The sequence below is a fragment of the Mustelus asterias genome, chromosome 18, assembly GCF_964213995.1.
Source record: "Mustelus asterias chromosome 18, sMusAst1.hap1.1, whole genome shotgun sequence".
Taxonomy (NCBI): Eukaryota; Metazoa; Chordata; class Chondrichthyes; order Carcharhiniformes; family Triakidae; genus Mustelus; species Mustelus asterias.
In genome coordinates this window covers 68,955,387-68,979,735 of record NC_135818.1, presented here as the reverse complement: position 1 = coordinate 68,979,735, position 24,349 = coordinate 68,955,387, and the positions used below count along the sequence as shown (strand labels likewise).

Genomic DNA, 24,349 nt, shown 5'->3' with positions numbered 1-24,349 from the left:
GGACCAGATTGTAATAACAAGTTCCCAGTTAGTCAGAATCATACCCTTTTGCCAGATGCCAGTAAATAACATCATCAAATTCAATTACACATTACTGGGAAAGAAAATGTCACTCTAATGACACTTTATCTCTGAATGTGTAACAGACTTCTCCAGTCCAGCACAGCTTAATGAATACAGTTTCACGACAATATGGGAATACTAATGTCCTTGAATGTTTAATGTCTTTTACAGTTTTATGAGTGTCACAAGCAGGCTTACATTACCACTGCAATGAAGTTACTGTGAAAATCCCGTAGTCGCCACACTCTGACACCTGTTCGGGTACACCGAGGGAGAATTTAGCATGGCCAATGCACCTAACCAGGACGTCTTTTGGACTGTGGGAGGAAACCGGAGCACCCGGAGGAAACCCACACAGACACAGGGAGAACGTGCAGACTCCGTACAGACAGTGGCCCAAGCCAGGAATCAAACCCAGTCCCTGGTGCTGTGAGGCAGCAGTGCTAACCACTGTGCCGCCTCTAGTGTTTGTGTAAAGTATTGGAACACCAAAACAGTCACTCTTTCAAAGGCCTGTGCAAATTCTGGTTCCATGATTTCGTTATGGTATTGACTTGACTTATTTGGTAATATTTCCACCACTGGGATCGGTAGGTTATTGGGTTAACCTACACCTAGGTTGACACTGCAGTACATTGTTGGTGAGCTACAGCCTTGTTAGAAATGTCAACAAAGGTGTTAACCCAAGGCCCAGTATGTCTATGTTTTGTTGGATGTGGAGATGCCGGCGTTGGACTGGGGTAAGCACAGTAAGAAGTCTCACAACACCAGGTTAAAGTCCAACAGGTTTATTTGGTAGCACAAGCTTTCGGAGTGTTGCTCCTTCTTCAGGTAAGTGAAGAGTTGTGTTAACAAACAGGGCATACATAGACACAGACTCAATGTACAAGATAATGGTTGGAATGTGAGTCTTTACAGGTAATCAAGTCTTAAAGGTACAGACAATGTGAGTGGAGAGAGGCTTAAGCACAGGTTAAAGAGATGTGTATTGTCTCCAGCCAGGACAGTTAGTGAGATTTTGCAAGCCCAGGCAAGTCGTGGGGGGTTACAAATAGTGTGACATGAACCCAAGATCCCGGTTGAGGCCGTCCTCATGTGTGCGGAACTTGGCTATCAGTTTCCGCTCAGTGATTCTGCATTGTCGTGTGTCGTGAAGGCCGCCTTGGAGAACGCTTACCCGAAGATCAGAGGCTGAATGCCCGTGACTGCTGAAGTGCTCCCCAACAGGAAGAGAACATTCCTGCCTGGTGATTATCGAGCGGTGTTCATTCATCCGTTGTTGTAGCGTCTGCATGGTCTCGCCAATGTACCATTCCTGCAGTGTATCAGGTAGTCATGATGTGGAGATGCCGGCGTTGGACTGGGGTAAACAAGGTAAGAAGTTTAACAACACCAGGTTAAAGTCCAACAGGTTTATTAGGTAGCAAAAGCCACACAAGCTTTCGGAGCTCTAAGCCCCTTTGACAATTAAGGGGCTTAGAGCTCCGAAAGCTTGTGTGGCTTTTGCTACCAAATAAGCCTGTTGGACTTTAACCTGGTGTTGTTAAACTTCTTACTGTGTATCAGGTAGACAACATTGGCCGAGTCGCAAGAGTATGTACCGTGTACCTGGTGGCTGGTGTTCTCACGTGAGATGATGACATCCGTGTCGATGATCCGGCATGTCTTGCAGAGGTTGCTGTGGCAGGGTTGTGTGGTGTCGTGGTCACTGTTCTCCTGAAGGCTGGATAGTTTGCTGTGGACAATGGTCTGTTTGAGGTTATGTGGTTGTTTGAAGGCAAGAAGTGGGGGTGTGGGGATGGCCTTGGCGAGATGCTCGTCTTCATCGATGACGTGTTGAAGGCTCCGGAGGAGATGCCGTAGCTTCTCCACTCCGGGGAAGTACTGGACGACGAAGAGTACTCTGTTCCCGTGTCCTGTGTTTGTCTTCTGAGAAAGTCGGTGCAATTCTTCGCTGTGGCGCGTCAGAACTGTCAATCGTTGAGTCGAGTGCCGTATCCTATTCTTATGAGGGCATCTTTCAGCGTCTGGGGGTGTCTGTTGCGATCCTCCTCATCCGAGCAGATCCTGTGTATACGGAGGGCTTGTCTGTAGGGGATAGGTTCTTTAACGTGTTTAGGGTGGAAGCTGGAGAAGTGGTGGGGTTATCCGTGGGCTTGCGGTACAGTGAAGTGCTGAGGTGACCGTCCTTGATGGAGATGCGTGTGTCCAAGAATGCAACCAATTCCGGAGAGTAGTCCATGGCGAGTCTAATGTTGGGATGGAACTTGTTGATGTCATCATATAGTTGTTTCAGTGATTGTTGGATGGTAAACAGTGCAAGGTACTATTCAAAAAAGATTAGAAAGCTCTGGCCAACATTCCACCCTATAAGTATCACCAATAGAAAAATTCATCATCTCATTGTTTTATTGACTATTGGCAGGCTATTGTGATTGCCTTGAAACAATAAATCAGTGGCATCCAAAAGCAATTACTTCTAAGAGACAGCTGCAGAGATTTTGATAATGCATTGAGATAAATTAAAGTAATTATTCCTTCTCTTGGTTCCTTCACACCTAGTTTCAGGCCATTGCTCAGTGGCTTGTAAATAACTTACTCACTGCGCAATGTTTGACAATTTGCCCAAATTTTACCCAGCCAAGTTTCTCAAGAGGCCACTGTGGTACCTTTTGTATTGCTGGATCAAGTTAGAAATCTGCAATGGACCTTCTCTCTCTGCCTGTAATAAGAGGAAATAGCTTACTAGGGAGCGTTTGGAGTTGTACTACCTTTTCCACTAATGGAAAATGGCTTAGGTAAGACGGCAATACACAACAATCACACTGAACTCTTTCTCCCATACCATTTATGTAATCTCTGACTGTCAAAAAAATCCTAATTGTAACTTGTGTGTAAATGCCTGCCAGCAATTAAGAAGCCAGTCGTGGCACATGTTGAGTACAGGGATTGATAAATGTCTCCATCCTGTCAAAATGATTGGACTTTCATTCATCTAGCGTCATGATGATGGAGGAAAAAAAACATGGATTTATACACATAAATGTTGTACTTTAAAAAGACCTGGGTTTTATGTTTTAAAATGGACACGAACACTGAGAATGGCTGAGAATGTGCAGCTGGACATTGACAGGAACGGCTGTTTGGTGTTTCTTTAAGTGACAATAGAACTGCTCGATGTGTTTCCCGACAAAATACTTCTAAAGGCGCCCAAAGACTGATTACCATGTCCAGTAAAGACAAAGGGAGATTATTGCCATGCCGTCTCGAAGACCCTGAGTATAATTGCCTAGATGAGACTAGTGCATTCCAGTCCTTTTGAAATATACATAGGAGGGCATTAAAAGCTTGCTTGCTACCGGGCGTCGGGCGGTCGGGAGGCCCGGCCTTCCCCCCTCCCCTCCCCCTGTCTGGCCAGTGTGCGTGCCATGAGGAAAATCAGCTGGAGGTTTTCCACACTAAACATGTGTGATACACTAACCAAAGCAGGACCCCCGCAAAAATAGCCATCTTTTTCAGGAATATCTTGAAACGCTGCCTCTGACTGTTGAAGTCAATCAACCAGCTAAAGGACTGCAGCTGGAAAAAGAACTAAAATCTTTCACCAAACTGCAGAACATCTGAACTGAAGAATCAGCTATTCACCAGCAGAAGTCAACTGTACTGGAGCCAACTTGTAATGGCCACAACACTTCATCATCTACTCCTCACAACTCGAGAACTGCTCTGGAAAGCTTTTTATTTCTATTTACTTACCATTGGACTCAATTCTTACTTCTGATCTGTATGGATGTAGATGCATGTGTTTTACCATTTCTCCTTACATTTTTAGTAGTTAATACACTTACTCTATCTTAACTCAAGAAAGCCTGGCTAAATTGGCTCAATGTTAAGCATGACTATTAAACATAGAAAATAGAACCAGGAGTAGGCCATTCGGCCCTTCGAGGCTGCTGCTCCATTTATTTTGATCATGGCTAATCATCAAATTCAATATCCTGATCTTTCCATTCCCCCCCAGATCCTGTTAGCCCCAAGAGCTATATCTATAGAAATGGATATACTAGGTCTCGAAAAGATATTCAGGGGAAAGGCAACTTTGTTAGATTAAACAGTTTGTTGCTACAAGCAGAGGGTGGGTTGAATAAAGACACAAAGCCAACCGCCCCTCCTCACCCATATTTGTAACAATATGGGGGTACCCCAGCTGAATGGTGACAAATCGAGGGGGCCTTGCCCAGATCAACAACTTTTGGGGAAACCTCAACTGGGACTGGTCGTAACACTAGCTAAAGAAGAAAGGAGGTATCAGATTGAGGAGAAATTTTAAGGGAACAATTTTACATTCATCATCGTGGTATAATTAACACTGCTTACTGTTCAAGAAGTAAAATAAAGGCCAAACTCAGCATTCGGATGTAACAAATGCTGTAACAAAATCAATAGACTGTACAATGTTTGCTGGATGTCCCTGAAGCTTTTGGGCTACTTCATCAAAATCATTTTTAAAACTGAAATGAACTGACACTATAATACGCCTTGGAATCAATAAAATTCAATTTTGAAAGGGTATGAGGAGAGGTTGGATAAACTCGGTTTGTTCTCACTGGAACGATGGAGGTTTTACAAGATTATGAGTGGCATGGATAGAGTGGATAGTCAGATGCTCTTTCCTAGGGTAGGAAAGTCAAGTACTAGGGGACATTGGTTTAAGGTGCGTGGGGAAAAGTTTAGAGGAGATGTGCGAGGCAAGTTTTTTACACAGAGGGTGGTGAATGTCTGGAACGTGCTGCCCAGGAAGGTGGTGGGAGCAGGTACGATAGCGACGTTTAAGGGGCAACGAGACGACTACATGAATAGGATGGGAATGGAAAGATACGGACTCCATAAGTGCATACGGTTTTAGTTTAGGCAGGCATCATGATCGGCGCAGGCTTGGAGGGCCGAAGGGCCTGTTCCTGTGCTGTACTGTTCTTTGTTCTTTGAAAGTATTGAGGTTTCCTTTACAGAAGGATGTGGAGAGAGTACAGAAAAGGTTTACCAGGATGTTGCCTGGTATGGAGGGTATCAGTTATGAGGAGAGGTTGCATAAACTGGGATTGTTCTCCCTGGAAAGACGGAGGCTGAGGGACGACCTGATAGAAGTTTATAAAATTATGAGGGATATAGATAGGGTGAACAGTTGGAAGCTTTTTCCCAGGGCAGAAATCACAATTACAAGGGGGCACAAGTTCAAGATAAGCTGGGGAAAGGTTGAGTGGAGATGTGCAGGGAAAGTTTTTTACAAAAAAGGGTGGTGGGGGCCTGGAATGCACTACCAAGTGAGGTGGTTGTTGAGGCAGACACGTTAGCGGTATTTAAGACTTATCTGGATAGACACATGAACAGACGGGGAATAAAGGGATACAGGCGATTGGTCTGGATAGTAAACGCAATCGGCGTAGGCTTGGTGGGCCGAAGGGCCTGTTCTGTGCTATACTGTTCTTTGTTCTTTGTTCAGGGAAAATGCTTGCTAAATTTGGTGAATATTTATTATTAGATTTTTTCTTCCTTTGTGTAATATATGGAGAGATATATAAGTTTACAGAATTTTTATTCAGGTTTTCCACATATGGAATTTACAGTCTGCATTGCCTCTGTGTGATATACTGGGCGGGACCTTGAGCCCGCACTGCCCGGGCACGGGATCGCCCAAGGGAGCTCAAAATCCGGAGAAAACCGGAAATGCGAATCTCCGAGTTTTCCTGCTCCTTGCCAGCGATGTAATCACCCATAATGGGTGAGAACTTAAATTTACATCTGTTTATCCACCCCCTCATCAAATTATCCCCCCCTCACTACATTTTCATACCTTGATGACGTGATGTCACATAGCAGTGCCAACCTGGCAGTGCCAACCTGGCAGTGCCAACCTGGCAGTGCCGGGGCAGGCCCTAGGGGGAGTCTCATGGGTACAGACTCATCTTTTTGTGGTGGTGGTAGGGGTGATGGGGGAGGGGAGTGGACACTCAGGGAAATGAGGATGCCGGTGATGATCGTGGGGGTGGGAAGATGTGAATGCCCGCAATAATGGGATGGGGGGTGGGGGGGGTGGGGGGAATGGGGATGCCAACAATGCTTGTGGGGGTGGGGGCAAAGTGGGGGTGGGGGAAAAGTGGGGGTGCCAGCGATGAACATGGGGAGGATGGGGGAAAAGGGAATGAGTATGTTTTGTGTTCCAATCGGGGTGTCCTTTAAAGATGGCGCCCCAATCTCAGTGAAGCCTGTTGCTGACTCCAAGAGTCCCTGCCTCGCCAGAGCGCAGCATAAAGCACACCGACTCCTTTTGTTTCATTCTAAGAGGCTGAAAGTCTGGAGAGAAAACTGGCCAGTGGAGTTGGAGAACTTCATGCTAGTTTCCTCACCAGAACTGACACATTGCTAAATTCTGGTAAGATCGCCCCCACTGATTCCAATAACTGTAGATTTGTGATCTGCCCTACATATTATAAAGCTGCCCTAATCTTTACGATTGACATCTGAGTGGCTGAGTGGAAAAATGAGACAAGAACAATTTGGCTTCTGACATATGAATGAACAGAAATGTGGGGGAAAAAATCTAATTCGTGAGCCAAAAATTAAGCAATGTAGATATCTCACAAGGTTCACAGAATCACAGAATCCTACAGTGCAGAAGAGGCCCTTCAGCCCATCGTGTCTGCACCGACGCATGAAAGGCCCTGACCTGCCCACCTAATCCCACTTGCCAGCACTTGGCCATAGCCTTGAATGTTATGGCCTGCCAAGTACTCATCCAGGTACTTTTTAAAGGATGTGAGGCATCCCACATCCACCGCCCTCCCAGGCAGCGCATTCCAGACCCTCACCACCCTCTGAGTAAGAAAGTTTTTCCTCAAATCCCCCCCTAAACCTCCCACCCCTCACTTTTAACTTGTGTCCCCTCGTAACTGACCCTTCAACTAAAGGGAACAGCTGCCCCCTATCCACCCTGTCCATGCCCCTCATAATCTTGAACACCTCAATCAGGTCGCCCCCTCAGTCTTCTCTGCTCCCAGAGAAAACAACCCAAGCCTAACCAACCTCTCTTCATAGCTTAAATGTTCCATCCCAGGCAGCATCCCGGTAAATCTCCTCTGCACCCCCTCTAGTGTATTCACGTCCTTCCTGTAATATGGCGACCAGAACTGCACACAGTACTCCAGCTGTGGCCTCACCAAAGTTCTTTACAACTCCATTATGACCTCTCTGCTTTTGTAATCTATACCCCGATTGATAAAGGCGAGTGTGCCGTATGCATTTTTCACCACCCTATTTACCTGCCTTCAGAGATCTATGGACAAACACACCAAGGTCCCTTTGTTCTTCGGAACTTCCCAGTGTCAGACCGTTCATAGTATACTTCCTTGTCAAATTACTCCTTCAAAAGTGCATCGCCTCACACTTTTCAGGGTTAAGTTCCATCTGCCACTTATCTGCCCATTTGACCATCTCGTCTATATTTTCCTGTAACCCAAGACACTCAACCTCACTGTTAACCAACTGGCCAATCTTTGTGCCATCGGCAAACTTACTGGTCCTACCCCCCACATAGTCATCTATGTTGTGCAAGAATAACAGGTGAGGATGGCCATTTGGCCTGTATCAGTTATCCATTCTGAAGGACACTACATTTGCTCCAGTGGTTCTTCCAGGTTTTATTATTCCAGGGTTTCTGTCTCCATTACTTTATCTGGGAGTGCATTCCACACATTGAGCATTTGTCTCTTAATACAGTGAAGGAAATGGATTACTTAAAGTTGAAGAGTTTCATGAATTATTGATCAGAAGTAGATTTGATGATGTTATCAATCAATACATAAGGGCGACCTGTGAGAGTCCTCAGGAATTGAATTTTGTTTAGTTGATTTGATTTATTATTATTGTCACATGTATTGGGATACAGTGAAAAGTATTGTTTTATGTGCGCTATACAAAGCATACCGTTCATAGAGTACATAAGGGAGAAGGAAAGGAGAGTGTAGAATGTAGTATTACAGTCATAGCTGGGGTGTAGAGAAAGATCAACTTAATATAAGGTTGTTGAATTCAAAGGTCTGATGGCAGCAGGGAAGAAGCTGTTCTTAAGCCAGTTGGTACGTGTCCTCAGACTTTTGTATCCCGACGGAAGAAGGTGGAAGAGAGTATGTCCGGGGTACGTGGGGTCCTTGATTATGCTGGCTGCTTTTATGAGGCAGCGGGAAGTGTAGATGGAGTCAATGGATGGGAGGTTGGTTTGCGTGATGGACTGGGCTGCATTCACTTCCAGAAAGGATGTTAGTTGACTTCAAGTAGCGTTTTGTCACAGTTAAATATAATGGTGGGCCAATGATAATTCATAGATTTTCAGTACAATCCATTTTCTACCATGGATATAGCAAAGACTCACTTGATTATCTATCAACAAATTAACTGGAGCCCATGATTAAAGTATGTAGCATTTTGGGTTAACAAGCTGTGAAACATGTGGAAACAAATCATCCTTTGTTTGATATCTTCGAACTAAGCAACTGAAAAGTTCATACAGGTGGAGTTTCTTTTTGCCCAGTATGGACGTTCTGCCCTGAGGGATACATCCACTTGTTTAAGCGCAGTTCCCAAAACCAAGGCTTCGGAATCTCCTCTCGGGATATCATTGAAACTTAATCAGCTAAAATTGTGCAACATTCCCATTAAAAAATCCAACCAGTTAGGCAATTGCCTTGCAGAATTGGAGCCAAGCGACAAGAAACCTAGTCGCCACTGATAGGTCTACCCCTTCATCTTTCATTACAGAGTTAGACTTGCCAGTCAATTATGTCAAGGTGCTTCAATGTGATTCGGACAAGCTGAGTGAGTGGGTAAATGCATGGCTGATGCAATATAATGCGGATAAATGAGAGGTAATCCACTTTGGTAGCAAAAACGGGAAGGCAGATTACTAGTTGAATGGCTATAAATTAGGAGAGGGGGAATGTGCAACGAGACCTGGGTGGGCTCATACACCAGTCACTGAGGGTAAGCATGCAAGTGAAGCAGGCAATAAAAAAGGCAAATGGTATGTTGGCCTTCATAGCGAGAGGATTTGAGTACAGGAACAGGGATGTTTTGCTGCAATTATACAGGGCTTTGGTGAGGCCAAACCTTGAAAATTGTGTGCAGATTTGTTCTCCTTATCCGAGAAGGAATGTTCTTTCCATAGAGGAAGTCAAAGCAGGTTCACCAGACTGATTCCTGGAATAGTGGAACCGATGTATGAAGAGAGATTGAGTCGGTTAGGATTATATTTGCTGGAATTTAGAAGAATGAGGGGAGATCCCATAGAAACCTATCAATTCTAACAGGACTAGAAAGGGTAGATGCAAGAAGGATGCTTCCAGTGTTGGGGGTGTCCGGTTTCCTCCCACAGTCCAAAGATGTCCACATTACAGGTGGAGAAGGTGGTGAAGAAGGCATATGGCATGCTTGCCTTTATAGGACGGGGCATAGAGTATAAGAGTTGGGGTCTGATGTTGCAGATGTATAGAACGTTGGTTCGGCCGCATTTGGAATACTGCGTCCAGTTCTGGTCGCCACACTACCAGAAGGACGTGGAGGCTTTGGAGAGAGTACAGAGGAGGTTTACCAGGATGTTGCCTGGTATGGAGGGGCTTGGTTATGAGGAGAGATTGGGGAAACTGGGGTTGTTCTCCTTGGAAAGACGGAGGATGAGGGGAGACTTAATAGAGGTGTATAAAATTATGAAAGGCATAGATAGGGTGAACGGTGGGAAGCTTTTCCCCAGGTCGGTGGTGACGTTCACGAGGGGTCATAGGTTCAAGGTGAAGGGGGGGAGGTTTAACACAGATATCAGAAGGACATATTTCACACAGAGGGTCGTGGGGGCCTGGAATGTGTTGCCGGGCAAGGTGGTGGAGGCGGACACACTGGGAACGTTTAAGACTTATCTAGACAGCTATATGAACGGAGTGGGAATGGAGGGATACAAAAGAGTGGTCTAGTTTGGACCAGGGAGCGGCGCGGGCTAATTGTTCCTTGTTTCTCGTTTCAAGGCTTCATTCTATGATCATCTTGCTGGTGCCAGTACAGAGCGAGACTGCGGATAGTTGGGAACCTGTCTCGGGGGCAGGGAATTCATATGGTGTTCGTGGAAGTGGAAATGACTAGGGTTGGGAAGCATTTTCCGATCAGGGCCATTGTGATCTCCTGGACTCGTTTCGATCGCCTCAGGGGGTCGGAGAGGAATTTCCCAGATTTTTTTTCCCCATATTGGCCCTGGGGTTTTTCACTCTGGGTTTTCGCCTCTCCCTGGAGATCACATGGTCTGGAATGGGGGGGTGGGGGTGAGTTAATAGGTTATAATGAACAAAGCATCGTAGCTGTGAGGGACAGCTCGGTGGATAGGATATTGGTATGTAGATAGGCTGGAAAATTGGGCGGGGATCCTGGATTCAGAATTCAATCCTGGACCGGGGAGCAGCGCGGGCTTGGAGGGCCGAAGGGCCTGTTCCTGTGCTGTATTGTTCTTTGTTGTTAACTGTATTGGCTATGCTAAATTGACCCTAGTGTCAGGGGATTAGCAGAGTAAATATGTGGGGTTACGGGAATAGGGCTTGAGTGGGATTGTGGTTGGGGCAGACTCGATGGGCCGAATGGCCTCCTTTTGCACTGTCATGATTCTATGATGCTTATAAACATTTACATCATCACATTTAGCAATATTAATTGGAAACATAAAATCATCAGAATACAAAACTCCCATTATTTCTTGAGGGATGAACATTGAGTGGAGCAAGACCAATAAACATTTAGCATTTAAAATGTAAATGTCATTGGGAGGCATGACATCATTGCAGTGGAATGTGACATTATTGAAGTGGGGCATGACACCATCAGGGACAGGGTATGACATCATTGGGGAGGGGCATGGCATTATTGGTGTGGGATGCGATGTCATTGGGGGAGGGTATGACATTATTGGGGGGTGGGGGCACACTAGAAATGAAAACAAAGTGCAAGTCCCTCACTGTCTCTAATCCTCTTCAGCTCTGAAAAAGTCATACGGACTCAAAACATTAACTTTGTTTCTCTCTTCATAGAAGTTCTCAGAGCTGCTGAGGTTTTATCCAGCATTCTCTGTTCTTATTACTGGTTGGGAACATTCCTTGAGGTTTGATCATGTGACATTTTGACCACTAGGCAGCTCACCATGACACCAGATCATGTGAAGTTAAAGCACATGAAATCAGATCACACGACCTCAGCATATGTTGTTCGATTTACCTTATAAAAGTCGGGTTCCATTTAGCTGAGAATCTTTATTTGTGGTTTCAACTGTTTTGCTAAAATAAAATTTGTTTTGATAAAAACTTCCTAGTGCGTCAATAAAATCACTTGGTGTGAAACATTTTACCCTCACATTAATGCCAAAATAAAAAAATATAGTTGTGGTCTAGTCTAACTTCATAATACACCTTGAGGTTTCTGCTCAGGTACCCTAACACAGGATAACAATTTATATTTTATATGGTGTCCTTCTCCTAGGAAAACATCCCAAAGTGCTTTACAGGGGTGATATCAGACATGGAGCCACAGGAAATAATGCAAATGTCAAAAGGCTTGGCCAAAGATTTTAAGAGGTCAACAGTTAGAGAAGTTCAGAAGGAAATTGGGGAGCTCAGGCACGACAGAAGACAAGGCTGCCCCTGGTGGACTGCTTAGAATTAGGTATGCTCAAGGTCAAAATTAGAGGAATGCAGAATGCACAGATCCCGCGGGGTGTGCTCAGGGTGCTGGAGGATATTTCAGAGATCGAGGGCAAGGCCATGGAGGGATTTGAAAATGATGACGAGAGTTTTAAAACCGAGGCATTGCTTAACCAGGAGCCAATGTAGGTCAGCAAGCACAGGGGAGAATGGGACTTAACGTTAGGCACAGGCAACTGAGTTTCAGATGATCTCAAAGTGCCACACTAGCCTGTCAGTTAAAGGAACTAACCACGACCAAAGGCTGTATTTGAGGTGGGACTTGTGTGCAAAGTAACAGCTCTGTAAGTGTCTGCTTTACCTCGTCACTCATGCTTATCCATCCATTCACAAGCCCTCCCCCCACCCACACTTCTCGCGACCAGGACACAATCAGCCAAAGCCAAAATTACACCCAAAGTGTGTAGTTAGTAATCATTTCCTCAATCTCAAATATGCACAGGCTCTTTAAAATACTAAACAATTTTACCTCAAGTTTTTGAAGTTTAAAGTTGTTTCGTGGCATATTGGCCAGCACACAGACGTTAAATTCAAGTCCGTCTTTTAAATGAATATACATCATTCATAGAATAAATTACAAATTAAGATGACTTCTGAAGAATTTATGCAAGCGTTTCGATTTAAACCGTGCCTGACAAGTGACTGCTTCAAATGAAGCATGCTTCCTGATTCCCTGCAATCCCTTTGCATATCTCCTGGTTGAATAGAAATGAACACGATTCAAGTAGGTTTTGGCAAGCTAGGCTTGCCTCTAGGGATGATTGTAATGCAAGTGACTCAAGCCATTTGTCTCCTAAATTGCTTTGATACAGTTGCTGTGAAATAAGTACCCAAAGTTTGAGCTGTCGATTAGCAACATTCTTCAATGTCCCACTGTGATGATGCTGTGCATGGACCAAACAGAGGCTCCACACGTTACACCTGAAATATACAATGATGGTGATCTGTGCTGTTTACCTGAATGAGGCAGTGGTTGTGATACCGTAATTAGCCTCAGCATGAAGATAACACAAGGGTAATTCAATCTGGTTTGACATTGCCGATGACTTTTATTGACAAGATGGCTAAAGTTTGGGTTATTTGTTTTTATACTCCATTCCCCTATTTATGAAGCTAAGAGATCATACTAAAATTTATACGTTACTGGTTAAGCCTCAAGAGATGTATTGTGGACAATTCAGAGCACCATAGTTGGGAAAAGGGGTGAAGAAGAGGTTTACCAGCATTCAACCATTAATGAGGGACTTCCATTGTGAGGGGAGGTTGGGAAAAGTTAGGACTGTTCTGCTTGGAACAGAGTTGAACAGGAGACCTAATAAAGATACAACATGAGGTTTTGAGAGTAAATAAAGAAAAGGTAGTTTCTCTGGCAAATGGGTCAATAATTAAAGATCATGGATTTAAAGTCATTGGCAAAAGTCTAGAGGGGAGGTGAACAGAACCTTTTTTCAGAGTCACACAGAGTCAACACTTTTGGAATAAGTTTATTAAAAGATATTGCACAAATCAAGTCGTATCTGTCCACCAATATAACTACATATCTGCATTTTGTATGTACAGACTCAGAGAGGAGTTGGGAAAGTGCCAAGATAAAATGCAGAAAAGAATTAAACTTTTTAAACTTGCATTTCTGATTCTCATGATCATAGTCAACAAAAGCTAGTTCTACAGTATATACAGACTTGTTGGTATGTAGCCATGTGCTACATAAATATATTTAAAGCTCTGGATCCAGCTTTGATGGGCTCCGGGTAGTTTCTTTTCATTGGCCATCAGGTCGGGATGAACCATGGTGTATCTCTGGTGTGTACGTCAGAAGCACTATCATTACCCAGAGGTGTAGCAGCACCTACAGCAACAAAATATTCCAGGTAAACATGCATGCAATCTCCAAGAATATATACATTGACACCAAGTTTCTCATTGTTTGCGCCTGCTTTTCAAAGGTACACCGATTGCCAGCTACAAGAAAAGACTTGTAGGTATTCAACCGTGAAAGGAGGCGACTAAGTGTGGCACTCACCGAAGTATTCAAAATATTAATTGGATAGAGAGTGGTGGATCAGAACTATTGTTTCAAGCTAAACCACAGCAGTAGGAAACTGGGGCGCAGGATGTCAACGGTGAATGGCAAATTTAGGAATCGCATCAAAGATGATAAACATGTAGAACAAGATTTTGGCTAGAATGAAAGCAAAATCAGTTAAGAAATATCGCTGTGACTGAAGAAATGGGTGAACTGCTCTGCTGATTGGGATCTTTCATATTATTACTTAACTGTGAACATTACACTGAAATCAGCAGTGTTGTCCCTGTATCTGCAAATCAACTCGAAGGTTTTGCTTTGGGCGCAATCTGTTCTCAAATTAATTTGCATCTTGCTGAATGTGAAATCTGCCACTGCAAATTGAGGTGTTTCAGAGCAACATTTAAAAAAATTGCAAGAAGAATTTCTTCATATATTTAAAAGTGGTGCACTTCGTTAAATCAGCTGAAAATGGATTTACCACAAAATACGCAATTTAGTCCAAGTAATGAGGCCATCACTTTAAAATACTATACAGAGCCACCCATTGGAAATATTGGTGCACATTAAAGCACTTTCTTAGTAAGTTAAAAAGATATTGAATAGAAATGTCCTCGGATCTAAAAAAGCTAATTTTTAGAATCTCCTCAATGGTCTGCAAACAAGGACAATTACTGGAAACTTGCAATGGTGATTATTTCATCCTTGGGATGTGGTTGGCTTTGAGTGCAATGTGTTTGAAACTAATACAAAAGATCACAAAACTATTGTGAATATCTGATTCTATTTACTATTTAGAATTCAGTGATCTTTGGTGTTAATTTAGATAATTTTGGGTCAACTGTACCGAAAGAAAATCTGAGTGTAATCTTGCAGGAACACCATAGCACATAGAACATTACAGCGCAGTACAAGCCCTTCGGCCCTCGATGTTGCGCCGACCAATCTAAAGCCCCTCTAATCTACACTGTTCCAATATTATCCATAAGTTTATCCAATAACCATTTGAATGCTCTTAATGTTGACGAGTCCACTACTGCTGCAGGCAGGGCATTCCACGCCCTTACTACTCTCTGAGTAAAGAACCTACCTCTAACATCTGTCCTATATCTATCACCCTTCAATTTAAAGCTATGTCCCCTTGTATTAGCCATCACCATCCAAGGAAAAAGGCTCTCACTATCTACCCTAGCTCATCCTCTGATCATCTTGTATGCCTCTATTAAGTCACCTCTTAACCTTCTTCTCTCTAACGAAAACAACCTCAAGTCCCTCAGCCTTTCCTCATACGATTTTCCCACCATACCAGGCAACATCCTGGTAAATCTCCTCTGCACCCTTTCCAACACTTCCACATCTTTCCTATAAATGCGGCGACCAGAACTGTACGCAATACTCCAAGTGCGGCCGCACCAGAGTTTTGTACAGTTGGAGAATGACCTCCTGGCTCCGAAACTCAATCCCTCTACCAATAAAAGCTAACACACCATACGCCTTCTTAACCACCCTATCAACCTGGGTGCCAACTTTCAGGGATCTATGCACATGGACACCCAGATCCCTCTGTTCATCCACACTACCAAGTATCTTACCATTAGCCCAGTACTCTGTATTCCTGTTACTCCTTCCAAAGTGAATCACCTCACACTTTTCCACATTAAACGCCATTTGCCACCTCTCAGCCCAGCTCTGCAGCTTATCTATGTCCTTCTGTAACCTGCCACTTCCCTCCGCACTGTCTACAACTCCATCGACTTTAGTGTCATCCGCAAATTTACTAATCCATCCTTCTACGCCCTCATCCAGGTCATTAATAAAAATGACAAACAGCAGTGGCCCCAAAACAGATCCTTGCGGTACACCACTCGTAACTGAACTCCAGGATGAATATTTCCCATCAACCACCACCCTCTGTTTTCTTACAGCTAGCCAATTCCTGATCCAACCACTAAATCACCCTCAATCCCATGTGTCCGTATTTTCTGCAAAAGCTTACCATGGGGAACCTTATCAAACGCTTTCTGAAATCCATATACACCACATCAACCGCTTTACCCTCATCCACCTCTTTGGTCACCTTCTCAAAGAACTCAATAAGGTTTGTGAGGCACGACCTACCCTTCACAAAACCGTGCCGACTATCCCTAATCAAATTATTCCTTTCTAGGTGATTATAAATCCTCTCTCTTATAATCCTTTCCAAAACTTTGCCCACAACAGAAGTAAGGCTCACCGGTCTATAATTACCAGGGTTGTCCCTACTCCCCTTCTTGAACAAGGGGACAACATTTGCTATCCTCCAGTCTTCTGGCACTGTTCCTGTAGACAATGACGACACAAAGATCAAAGCCAAAGGCTCTGCAATCTCCTCTCTAGCCTCCCAGAGAATCCTAAGATAAATCCCATGCGGCCCAGGGGACTTATCTATTTTTACCCTTTCCAGAATTGCTAACACCTCCTCCTTATGAATCTCAATCCTGTCCAGTCCAACAGCCTGCATCTCAGTACTCCCCTCAACAACACTGTCCCTCTCAGGTCCACATATTTTAATTGCTGTTCAGTAAAGCCGAGTACAATACTCTTAGTTGCATGTCTGAAATGCCTTGTTCCACTTACCCACTGATTTTGATTCTTTTATTTGGGTGCAAGAAGGCAGACGTTTGTCGTATTGAGAAATCAGATGCTACCTTGGTGACAATTTTTATCATCTCAGAATTCTACAGTGCAGGAGACGACCATTCGGCCCATCAAGTCTGCACCGACCACATTCCCACCTAGGCCCTATCCCCATAACCCCCTGTACTTACCCTAGCTAATCCCCCTCGTGCTAAGAGGCAATTTAGCATCGCCAATCCTCCTAACTAGCACATCTTTGAATTGAGGGAGGAAACCGGAGCACCCGGAGGAAAGTCACACAGACGTGAGGAGACTGTGCGGACTCTGCATAGACAGCGACCCAAGCAGGGAATCGAACCTGGGTACCTGGTGCTGTGAGGCAGCAGTGCTTACCACTGTGCCACCCTTAAAAAAATTAAATCCTCACCTACAATGACTGTAACTTTGTTTGCCCTTATCTGACACTCATTTCTTTTTTATATGTTCCAGCTATGTATCCGCATGAATGGTTAATTTATCGAGAACTTTTAACATATTAATCCGAAGGTGTCTTTACATTGCAGTGGCCTCACCAGGCTTCCCTAAGTCTTGAGTAGGTGGCTGCAAGCCAAACGAAGAACTACTGGGACTCATCAAGAACCACCCAGAAATCATGCTATGGTGGGAATTTTGGACAGCCACTTTTTTAGTATTAAATGCATTTGTGGCTAACTGCACACGAAACCTTGCAGAGGAACCTCAGCAACAATAATCCAGTATAAACATTCTTGTAATTGCACAGAGCTGCTTTTACGTATCTGAATTTTGATACTGAACATATTGCAAAAGGTAAATGCTACAAAGACGACTGTCAACTGCATAAAAGATGGTCAAGCACAAAGCAATAAAGGTACAATCACAACTGGCAACAGTTTTATGCTTTGTTAGGAATGAAGCCAAACTTTCTAAATTATGCAAGCAAGCACAAGTGCATCTGTCAAGTCAAAACTTCAGATTGTGCGAATTAAATATTTATGTTAGTCAGATTTAATTATATTTAATATATTGAAGGTACCAATACCAACAATTTAGAAAATGGTCTTGCTGGCAACTGCAACTTCAATCAACTACGTTCTTTGCTGCAAACAAAATCCATATACATAGCAGTTAAAGGCAATGGATACTCCTCAAACTGCCGGTGAATAGCTGCAAAGTTTAATTTGGAAATCTGATCTGTTACGGTGATAATGTTTCCATGCGGCTAGATATAGCATTTGGGGCGAATGGGATCAAAGGTTATGGGGGAGAAAGCAGGATTAGGCTATTGAGTTGGATGATCAGCCATGATCGTAATGAATGGTGGAGCAGGCTCGAAGGGCCAAATGGCCTCCTCCTGCTCCTATCTTCTATGTTTCTTCTTCTATGTTTCTATATAGTGAGGCAGAGCATTAACAGCCTAGAGACAGCAGTGAAAACACATGGGTGAAACAACTGAGCTTTTAATTCTTAAAAGGCTTGTTGTCGGTGTTGTGCTGGGGAAGACAGTGAGCAGAGGGATGTCACTTCTCCACAAAGTGGATTAACAAAAATGGCAATGTTAACACACGGAATGATTGTTTCTTATTAAGGAGCAGTACAGGGCAGAAGGTTAAAACCATGGATAAACTTGAACTATCACATATAAGATCTCATTTCCACAACTAAAAACCTTAGTCACAGCAAACACCGCTGCCAAGTTTTATTTCTTTACTCTCCTTGAACTGAAATTGATACGTGTGTTTTTAAACAAGCCAGTGTGCCAAGCCCTAGGGCAGATTTTAAATGTTCAGGCAACCACATTACAGTTTGCGTTTCATAATGGGTGCTTAGCTTCACACTGAGATTAAGAGCAGCGGTAATGGATGCGACAGAGCCAGCAACAGTCTTATGGTGGCAGCAGCATGCACAGGAGGTGGCAAAGCAGCCAGAGACGCAGGACTGAACTGAGAGCAGCAATAGAAGCTCGAAAAGCTGCAGTTACTCTATTGACCACCTAATGTACCCCTCGCAAAGTTCATTAAAAGCCTTAACCTAGGGCGGCACGGTGGCACAGTGGTTAGCACTGCCGCCTCATAGCACCAAGGACCCAGGTTTGATTCCCAGCTCAGGTCACTGTCTGTGTGGAGTATGCACGTTCTCTCCGTGGGTTTCCTCCGGGTGCTCCGGTTTCCTCCCACAGTCTGAAAGACGTGCTGGTTAGGTGCATCGGCCGTGCTAAATTCTCCCTCAGTGTACCCGAACAGGCACTGGAGTGTGGTGACGAGGGGATTTTCACAGTAACTTCATTGCAGTGTTAATGTAAGCCTACTTGTGACACTAACAAACAAATTAGTTCCAATGGCTGCTTTAAATTAAAATCTAAATGCTGAGACATGCCATCAGGCAGAATACGTTAGACATACATTGTAACTGGTAAAAGAATAAACTTACCATATAAATAATTACAAACACCCTTGCAATTGGATAGCGTCTCAGAAAAATTCCTAACCGGATGCTGTAAAAGACACGAGGCATTATTTCCACTGCCATCACAACATTAAAACATATGTATGAAAAAAAAATTAAAGATAGTCACAATTACATTCTGGAAAAAGAAGTCGAAGGCGGATTTGGCAGCAAGAATTTACCTGAATCGGTCTATTGTATTTGCTGCTTTGCGGACTTTCCCATACATTCCTGCTGGAGCACTGTCTGTTTCACTGAAAAGCACTGGAACATTCCTCATGCGAGTACCTAATTCAAGTACAATATATTCGTTGACGTTTCTACTCAATTCTTTTTCTAAAGCAAATATAAAGGGCGGCACGGTGGCACAGTGGTTAGCGCTGCTGCCATACAGCGCCAGGGCCCTGGGGTTAGATTTCCGACTTGGGTCACTGTCTGTGCGGAGTCTGCACATTCTCCCCGTGTCCGCATGGGTTTCCTCCGGGTGCTCTAGTTTCCTCCCACAGTCCGAAAGAAGTGCTGGTTAGGTGCATCGGCCATGCTAAGTTCTCCCTCAGTGTGCCCGAGTGTGGCAACTAGGGGATTTTCACCGTACCTTCTTTGCAGTGTTAATGTAAGCCTACTTGTGACACTAATAAACTTTAAACTTTAGAAACAAAAACATTGGCCCAGATTTTGTGGTCAGCAGCAAAGTGATAGTGCTTGTTGCCAAGCCCATTAAACTTCTAGCAAGCTCTGCAGGCACGGGGAGAATGTGCAGACTCCACACAGACAGTGTCCCGAGGCTGGAATCAAACCCGGGTCCCTGGCGCTGTGAGGCAGCAGTGCTACCCACTATGCCACTCTCATTTTACATAAACCAAAATACAGACTACGACACACACATGGGATGAAGGAAGAGGAAATATCAAACTTTAAAAAGATGTTTTTAAAATTTATAGAATTATCATAGTGGAGAAATTTGATATTCTGCCAAGATAAATTTAGATTTTCAGGGCTAGAGAGATTGTTCATCAGTAATTATAACTTAGTATGCAGCTTAAAAGCCAGTCACAACCCATTTAACAAAGTGTAAACTTTTCAAGCTTCTCTGGCAAGACAAAACAGCGCAAAAAGTGAAAGCTCATGGCAATTCAAGTGATTTCTATTTCCAGGAGACCTTATAGAAGAGTGGGGTATCAAATGACAGCAACTTAACTATGCATATGCTGACGACAGAAGTTGCAGTCAATTTAAGAGCAATTTCGGTGAACACTGATGGTTTTATTGTCATTGCAATTGTAAAATCTGGGCCTTTAGCCAGAACTTCTCCCTGAAGCAGGGAAAGATTACTGATTTATGATGCAGTGGGGGGGCATTTATCATGCCATCCAAATAGCAATCAACCAACATGCATCTTCTATACACCTCATTATACACTGATGCCATGTCCTAATCATCTTTGCAATGCATAATGGAACTTGAGCCTTCAGTTAATGGAAAACATTAAAAGATTACATTCATTCAAATTAAGTCATTAAATTTGTTCACAATTACTGCTGAAAACTCTCAAAACAAACACAATTGCAGGGAAGTAAAGCTGATTTTCCACCAGAGATAATAAAATGTAAAACTGGGTGAATGTAATTGAAACTTTTGTAAGTGGTACCACAAATATGAATAAGACCATTTTAATTAAAGGCTCAATCGTAAGTTCAATGCAGCCCGTTTTCCAGCTGCAAAGTCCTAAACCGCGAGCTTGTGAAAGTAGCTCTTGCCACTGAAAGCGATAGCTGCCTACCTTCGTTGTTTTCTAATAAAGATACATTAATGGCAGGGCCATTAACGCTGCTTCCCTGTACACTCTTAAGCTGCTGCTCCAGACGTTCCAGTTGGAAGACAAGCGAGTTCTTCTCTGTACTGAGGGCTTCCAGCATGGTCTGTTTCTGGATCAAGGTCTCGGTGAGTTGGTGAAGTCGGTTTTCCAGTTCGGTGTGGCTGCTACTCATCACTTTATTCGTGAGCTGAAGGTTGTGGGGGAGGGACGGAGAGAGAAAAAGAAATGAGTGAGTAGACAAAAACCCAGTAGTCATTAACCACAGATGTTTATAATACCTCTTTTACACCAATCCAAAATTAATCCACTGCCTTGCTGTTCCCTCCATAAGGTCAAGTCCGTGTGGGACGATAGGCATCTCTCTATTAGAGAAAGAGAAGTGGTTAGCTAGCTTGAGGAGCACCACTCTGCTCCAGGCCATGGGGAAAGGCAAGAGTGTAGGCCTTCATGAACAACCATAGCTGATACAGGGACTGAACCCACACCATTGGTATCATTCTGTACCACACTCTAGCCAAATTTTTGATTCAAATATTTATTGGCTTTGCCCTGAATTAAAATGCTAAACCACTCCCTGTGTAACAAAGCAAAACAATTAAAAATGTACTTGTAGTTTTCCAAGCAATTGTATAGTTTAGCATGTTTTTCTACAATTGACAGTAATCTTAAGGTGTGAGAGGGGTGAACAAATTAGGAAGATAAGATGCAGACAACTATTTTTCTGTATTGTGCCAGTATTCTGTACTTAAAAACCACAAAATATTTTGACAAAGATTGCGCCTTTTTTCCCTGAATAGAAACTGTCAACTCAATTCAATTGAAATAGCTTGAACTACTTTGAGGTCATGTGGTAATCTACATGATTGCACTTTTGACTTCTGAATAGAAAGCCATCATGACTCATTTTGGTAGGAAGAGCATGGAGAGATAATATAAAATAAGGGGCACTCCAAAGGGTGTGCAGGAGCAGAGGAACCCGGACGCACATTTGCATAACTCATGAAAGTGGCAGGACAGATGGAGGGAGCAGTTAATAAAGCACACAGTATCCTAGGCTTTATTAGCAGGAACATAGAGTACAACTGGTCTAGGATATTAGCTGGAATATTATGTCGAGTTTTGGGCACCACACTTCAGGAAGGATGTGACTGCATTGAGCAAATTGCAAAGAGATATGCAAAACTTATGAGGATAAATTGGAGAAATTGGTTACTTCAATATGAATATTGAAGTTCGGCCGCATTTGGAATACTGCGTCCAGTTCTGGTCGCCACACTACCAGAAGGACGTGGAGGCTTTGGAGAGAGTACAGAGGAGGTTTACCAGGATGTTGCCTGGTATGGAGGGGCTTGGTTATGAGGAGAGATTGGGGAAACTGGGGTTGTTCTCCTTGGAAAGACGGAGGATGAGGGGAGACTTAATAGAGGTGTATAAAATTATGAAAGGCATAGATAGGGTGAACGGTGAGAAGCTTTTCCCCGGGTCGGTGGTGACGTTCACGAGGGGTCATAGGTTCAAGGTGAAGGGGGGGAGGTTTAACACAGATATCAGAAGGACATATTTTACACAGAGGGTCGTGGGGACCTGGAATGTGTTGCCGGGCAAGGTGGTGGAGGCGGACACACTGGGAACGTTTAAGACTTATCTAGACAGCTATATGAACGGAGTGGGAATGGAGGGATACAAAAGAGTGGTCTAGTTTGGACCAGGGAGCGGCGCGGGCTAATTGTTCTTTGTTTCTCGTTTCAAGGCTTCATTCTATGATCATCTTGCTGGTGCCAGTACAGAGCGAGACTGCGGATAGTTGGGAACCTGTCTCGGGGGCAGGGAATTCAGATGGTGTTCGTAAAGCAGAAGTGGAAATGAATAGGGTTGGGAAGCATTTTCTGATCAGGGCCAGTGTGATCTCCTGGACTCGTTTCGATCGCCTCAGGGGGTCGGAGAGGAATTTCCCAGATTTTTTTTCCCCCATATTGGCCCTGGGGTTTTCACTCTGGGTTTTCGCCTCTCCCTGGAGATCACATGGTCTGGAATGGGGGGGTGGGGGTGAGTTAATAGGTTGTGATGAACAAAGCATCGTAGCTGTGAGGGACAGCTCGGTGGATAGAATATTAGGATGTAGATAGGCTGGAAAATTGGGCGGGGATCCTGGATTCAGGATTCAATCCTGGACCGGGGAGCGGCGTGGGCTTGGAGGGCCGAAGGGCCTGTTCCTGTGCTGTATTGTTCTTTGTTCTTTGAATAACTTCTACAAGGCCAAAGTCTTTATGATATTCACTATATCCGAGTTAACATGGAAATATTTTGAAGTTACGATGGTAGACAACCAATTTCACACAAATGAACACCAAACAGATATTTGAAGCAGTACCTGATTCCTGAGTTTCTGAATCTCCTCCTCTCGGTCCTTGATTCTAGTCTGTAGTGTGTTCTTTGTCCTGTGGAGCTCCTCTTCTGTATACTGAAACTCCTGTAAATAGATTATCAATAGCTTAATAAAAATACACAGAAACTTGAGTAGCTGAATTATTTCTCTATTATTCTACAAAATTTCTTGATATACAGTGGAGCCCCGTTGTAACGTGCCCCGATTTAGTGCGAAATCGGATATGACGCGATGAATCATTGGACCCCGTTTTTTGCTATTTCCGGTTTAGTGATTTAGCACGACCCCGATAACATTCGCGATAACATTTTATGGACCCCAACCATCGCGTTACAACGGGGCTCCACTGTACTTTCTTTACAAACACCCCAATATCTACATACCTGAATGTTACATTTAACCTATTCCGTGTGGTTTTAATCGAGCAAATTCTGTCAGACTGAGACAGCTCCCAAACTTATTATTGCAAACTATTTCCATATTCAAGCAAGTTTAAGACTAAACGCCATTCATGTTTTAAGAAAAACTTTTTCCTCTAAGTATGCCCCTAAAGAGTCTGAGACACTTCACAAATTTGTTTGAAAACTTGAATTTTAACCAGCCAAGCGATTGAGCGCTGCATTCCTGTCAGTTTTCTTGAGAAGTGGGTTAGTAGCACGTGTCCACATCTGTATGCTTAGAATTTTTAAACTTACTAGTAACTTATAGATTAGTAAAAAGATGAAATTTAAAAATGCACTTTACCAGTGAACATTGTATTCTTTAATGAAAGACTGACTAAATTGCCTTTCAGCCAATGCTGTGCAGCAATGTCTACCATGTCATATTAGAAAGTCAAATTACTTTTTTCAGCTATGCAAATATTTTTAATACCAAACTGTAGCTTAAAGAATAGCTTTTTACAAACTTCTTTCCATCTTACTTTATGCACCAAACACACAGGCAAATATGAATTTGTATTTCACTTGTTTGGGGAGGGTTTTTTCACTATTACAATTGCTTTAACGACCATAATGCAGCGCATCTTTTGCGCTATGGCAAAGAAAGCCAAATAACAGATGACAACATCAACATTAGGAACATAGCAGTTTTCTGGGTTAAAATCCTGGAACTCCCTTCCTAACAGCACTGTTGGTGTTCCTACGACACGTGGACTGCAGTGATTCAAGAAGGCAGCTCACCACCACCTTCTCAAGGGC

The 24,349-nt window shown here is 43.5% G+C and overlaps 1 protein-coding gene across 1 annotated transcript in view; it reads right to left on the bottom strand.

The window, feature by feature from the left end:
* Positions 1-13,309: 13,309 nt before the first annotated feature.
* Positions 13,310-24,349, bottom strand: part of golga5 (golgin A5) — a 28,864-nt gene continuing 17,824 nt past the window's right edge. Inside the window, exons 9-13 of the mRNA XM_078234250.1 lie at positions 23,136-23,234; positions 20,729-20,951; positions 19,131-19,236; positions 18,934-18,997; positions 13,310-13,692 (exon numbers count right to left, since the gene is read on the bottom strand). Coding sequence (XP_078090376.1) covers positions 13,606-13,692; positions 18,934-18,997; positions 19,131-19,236; positions 20,729-20,951; positions 23,136-23,234 — 579 coding nt within the window. The 3' untranslated portion in view covers positions 13,310-13,605. The remainder of the gene's footprint in view (positions 13,693-18,933; positions 18,998-19,130; positions 19,237-20,728; positions 20,952-23,135; positions 23,235-24,349) is intronic.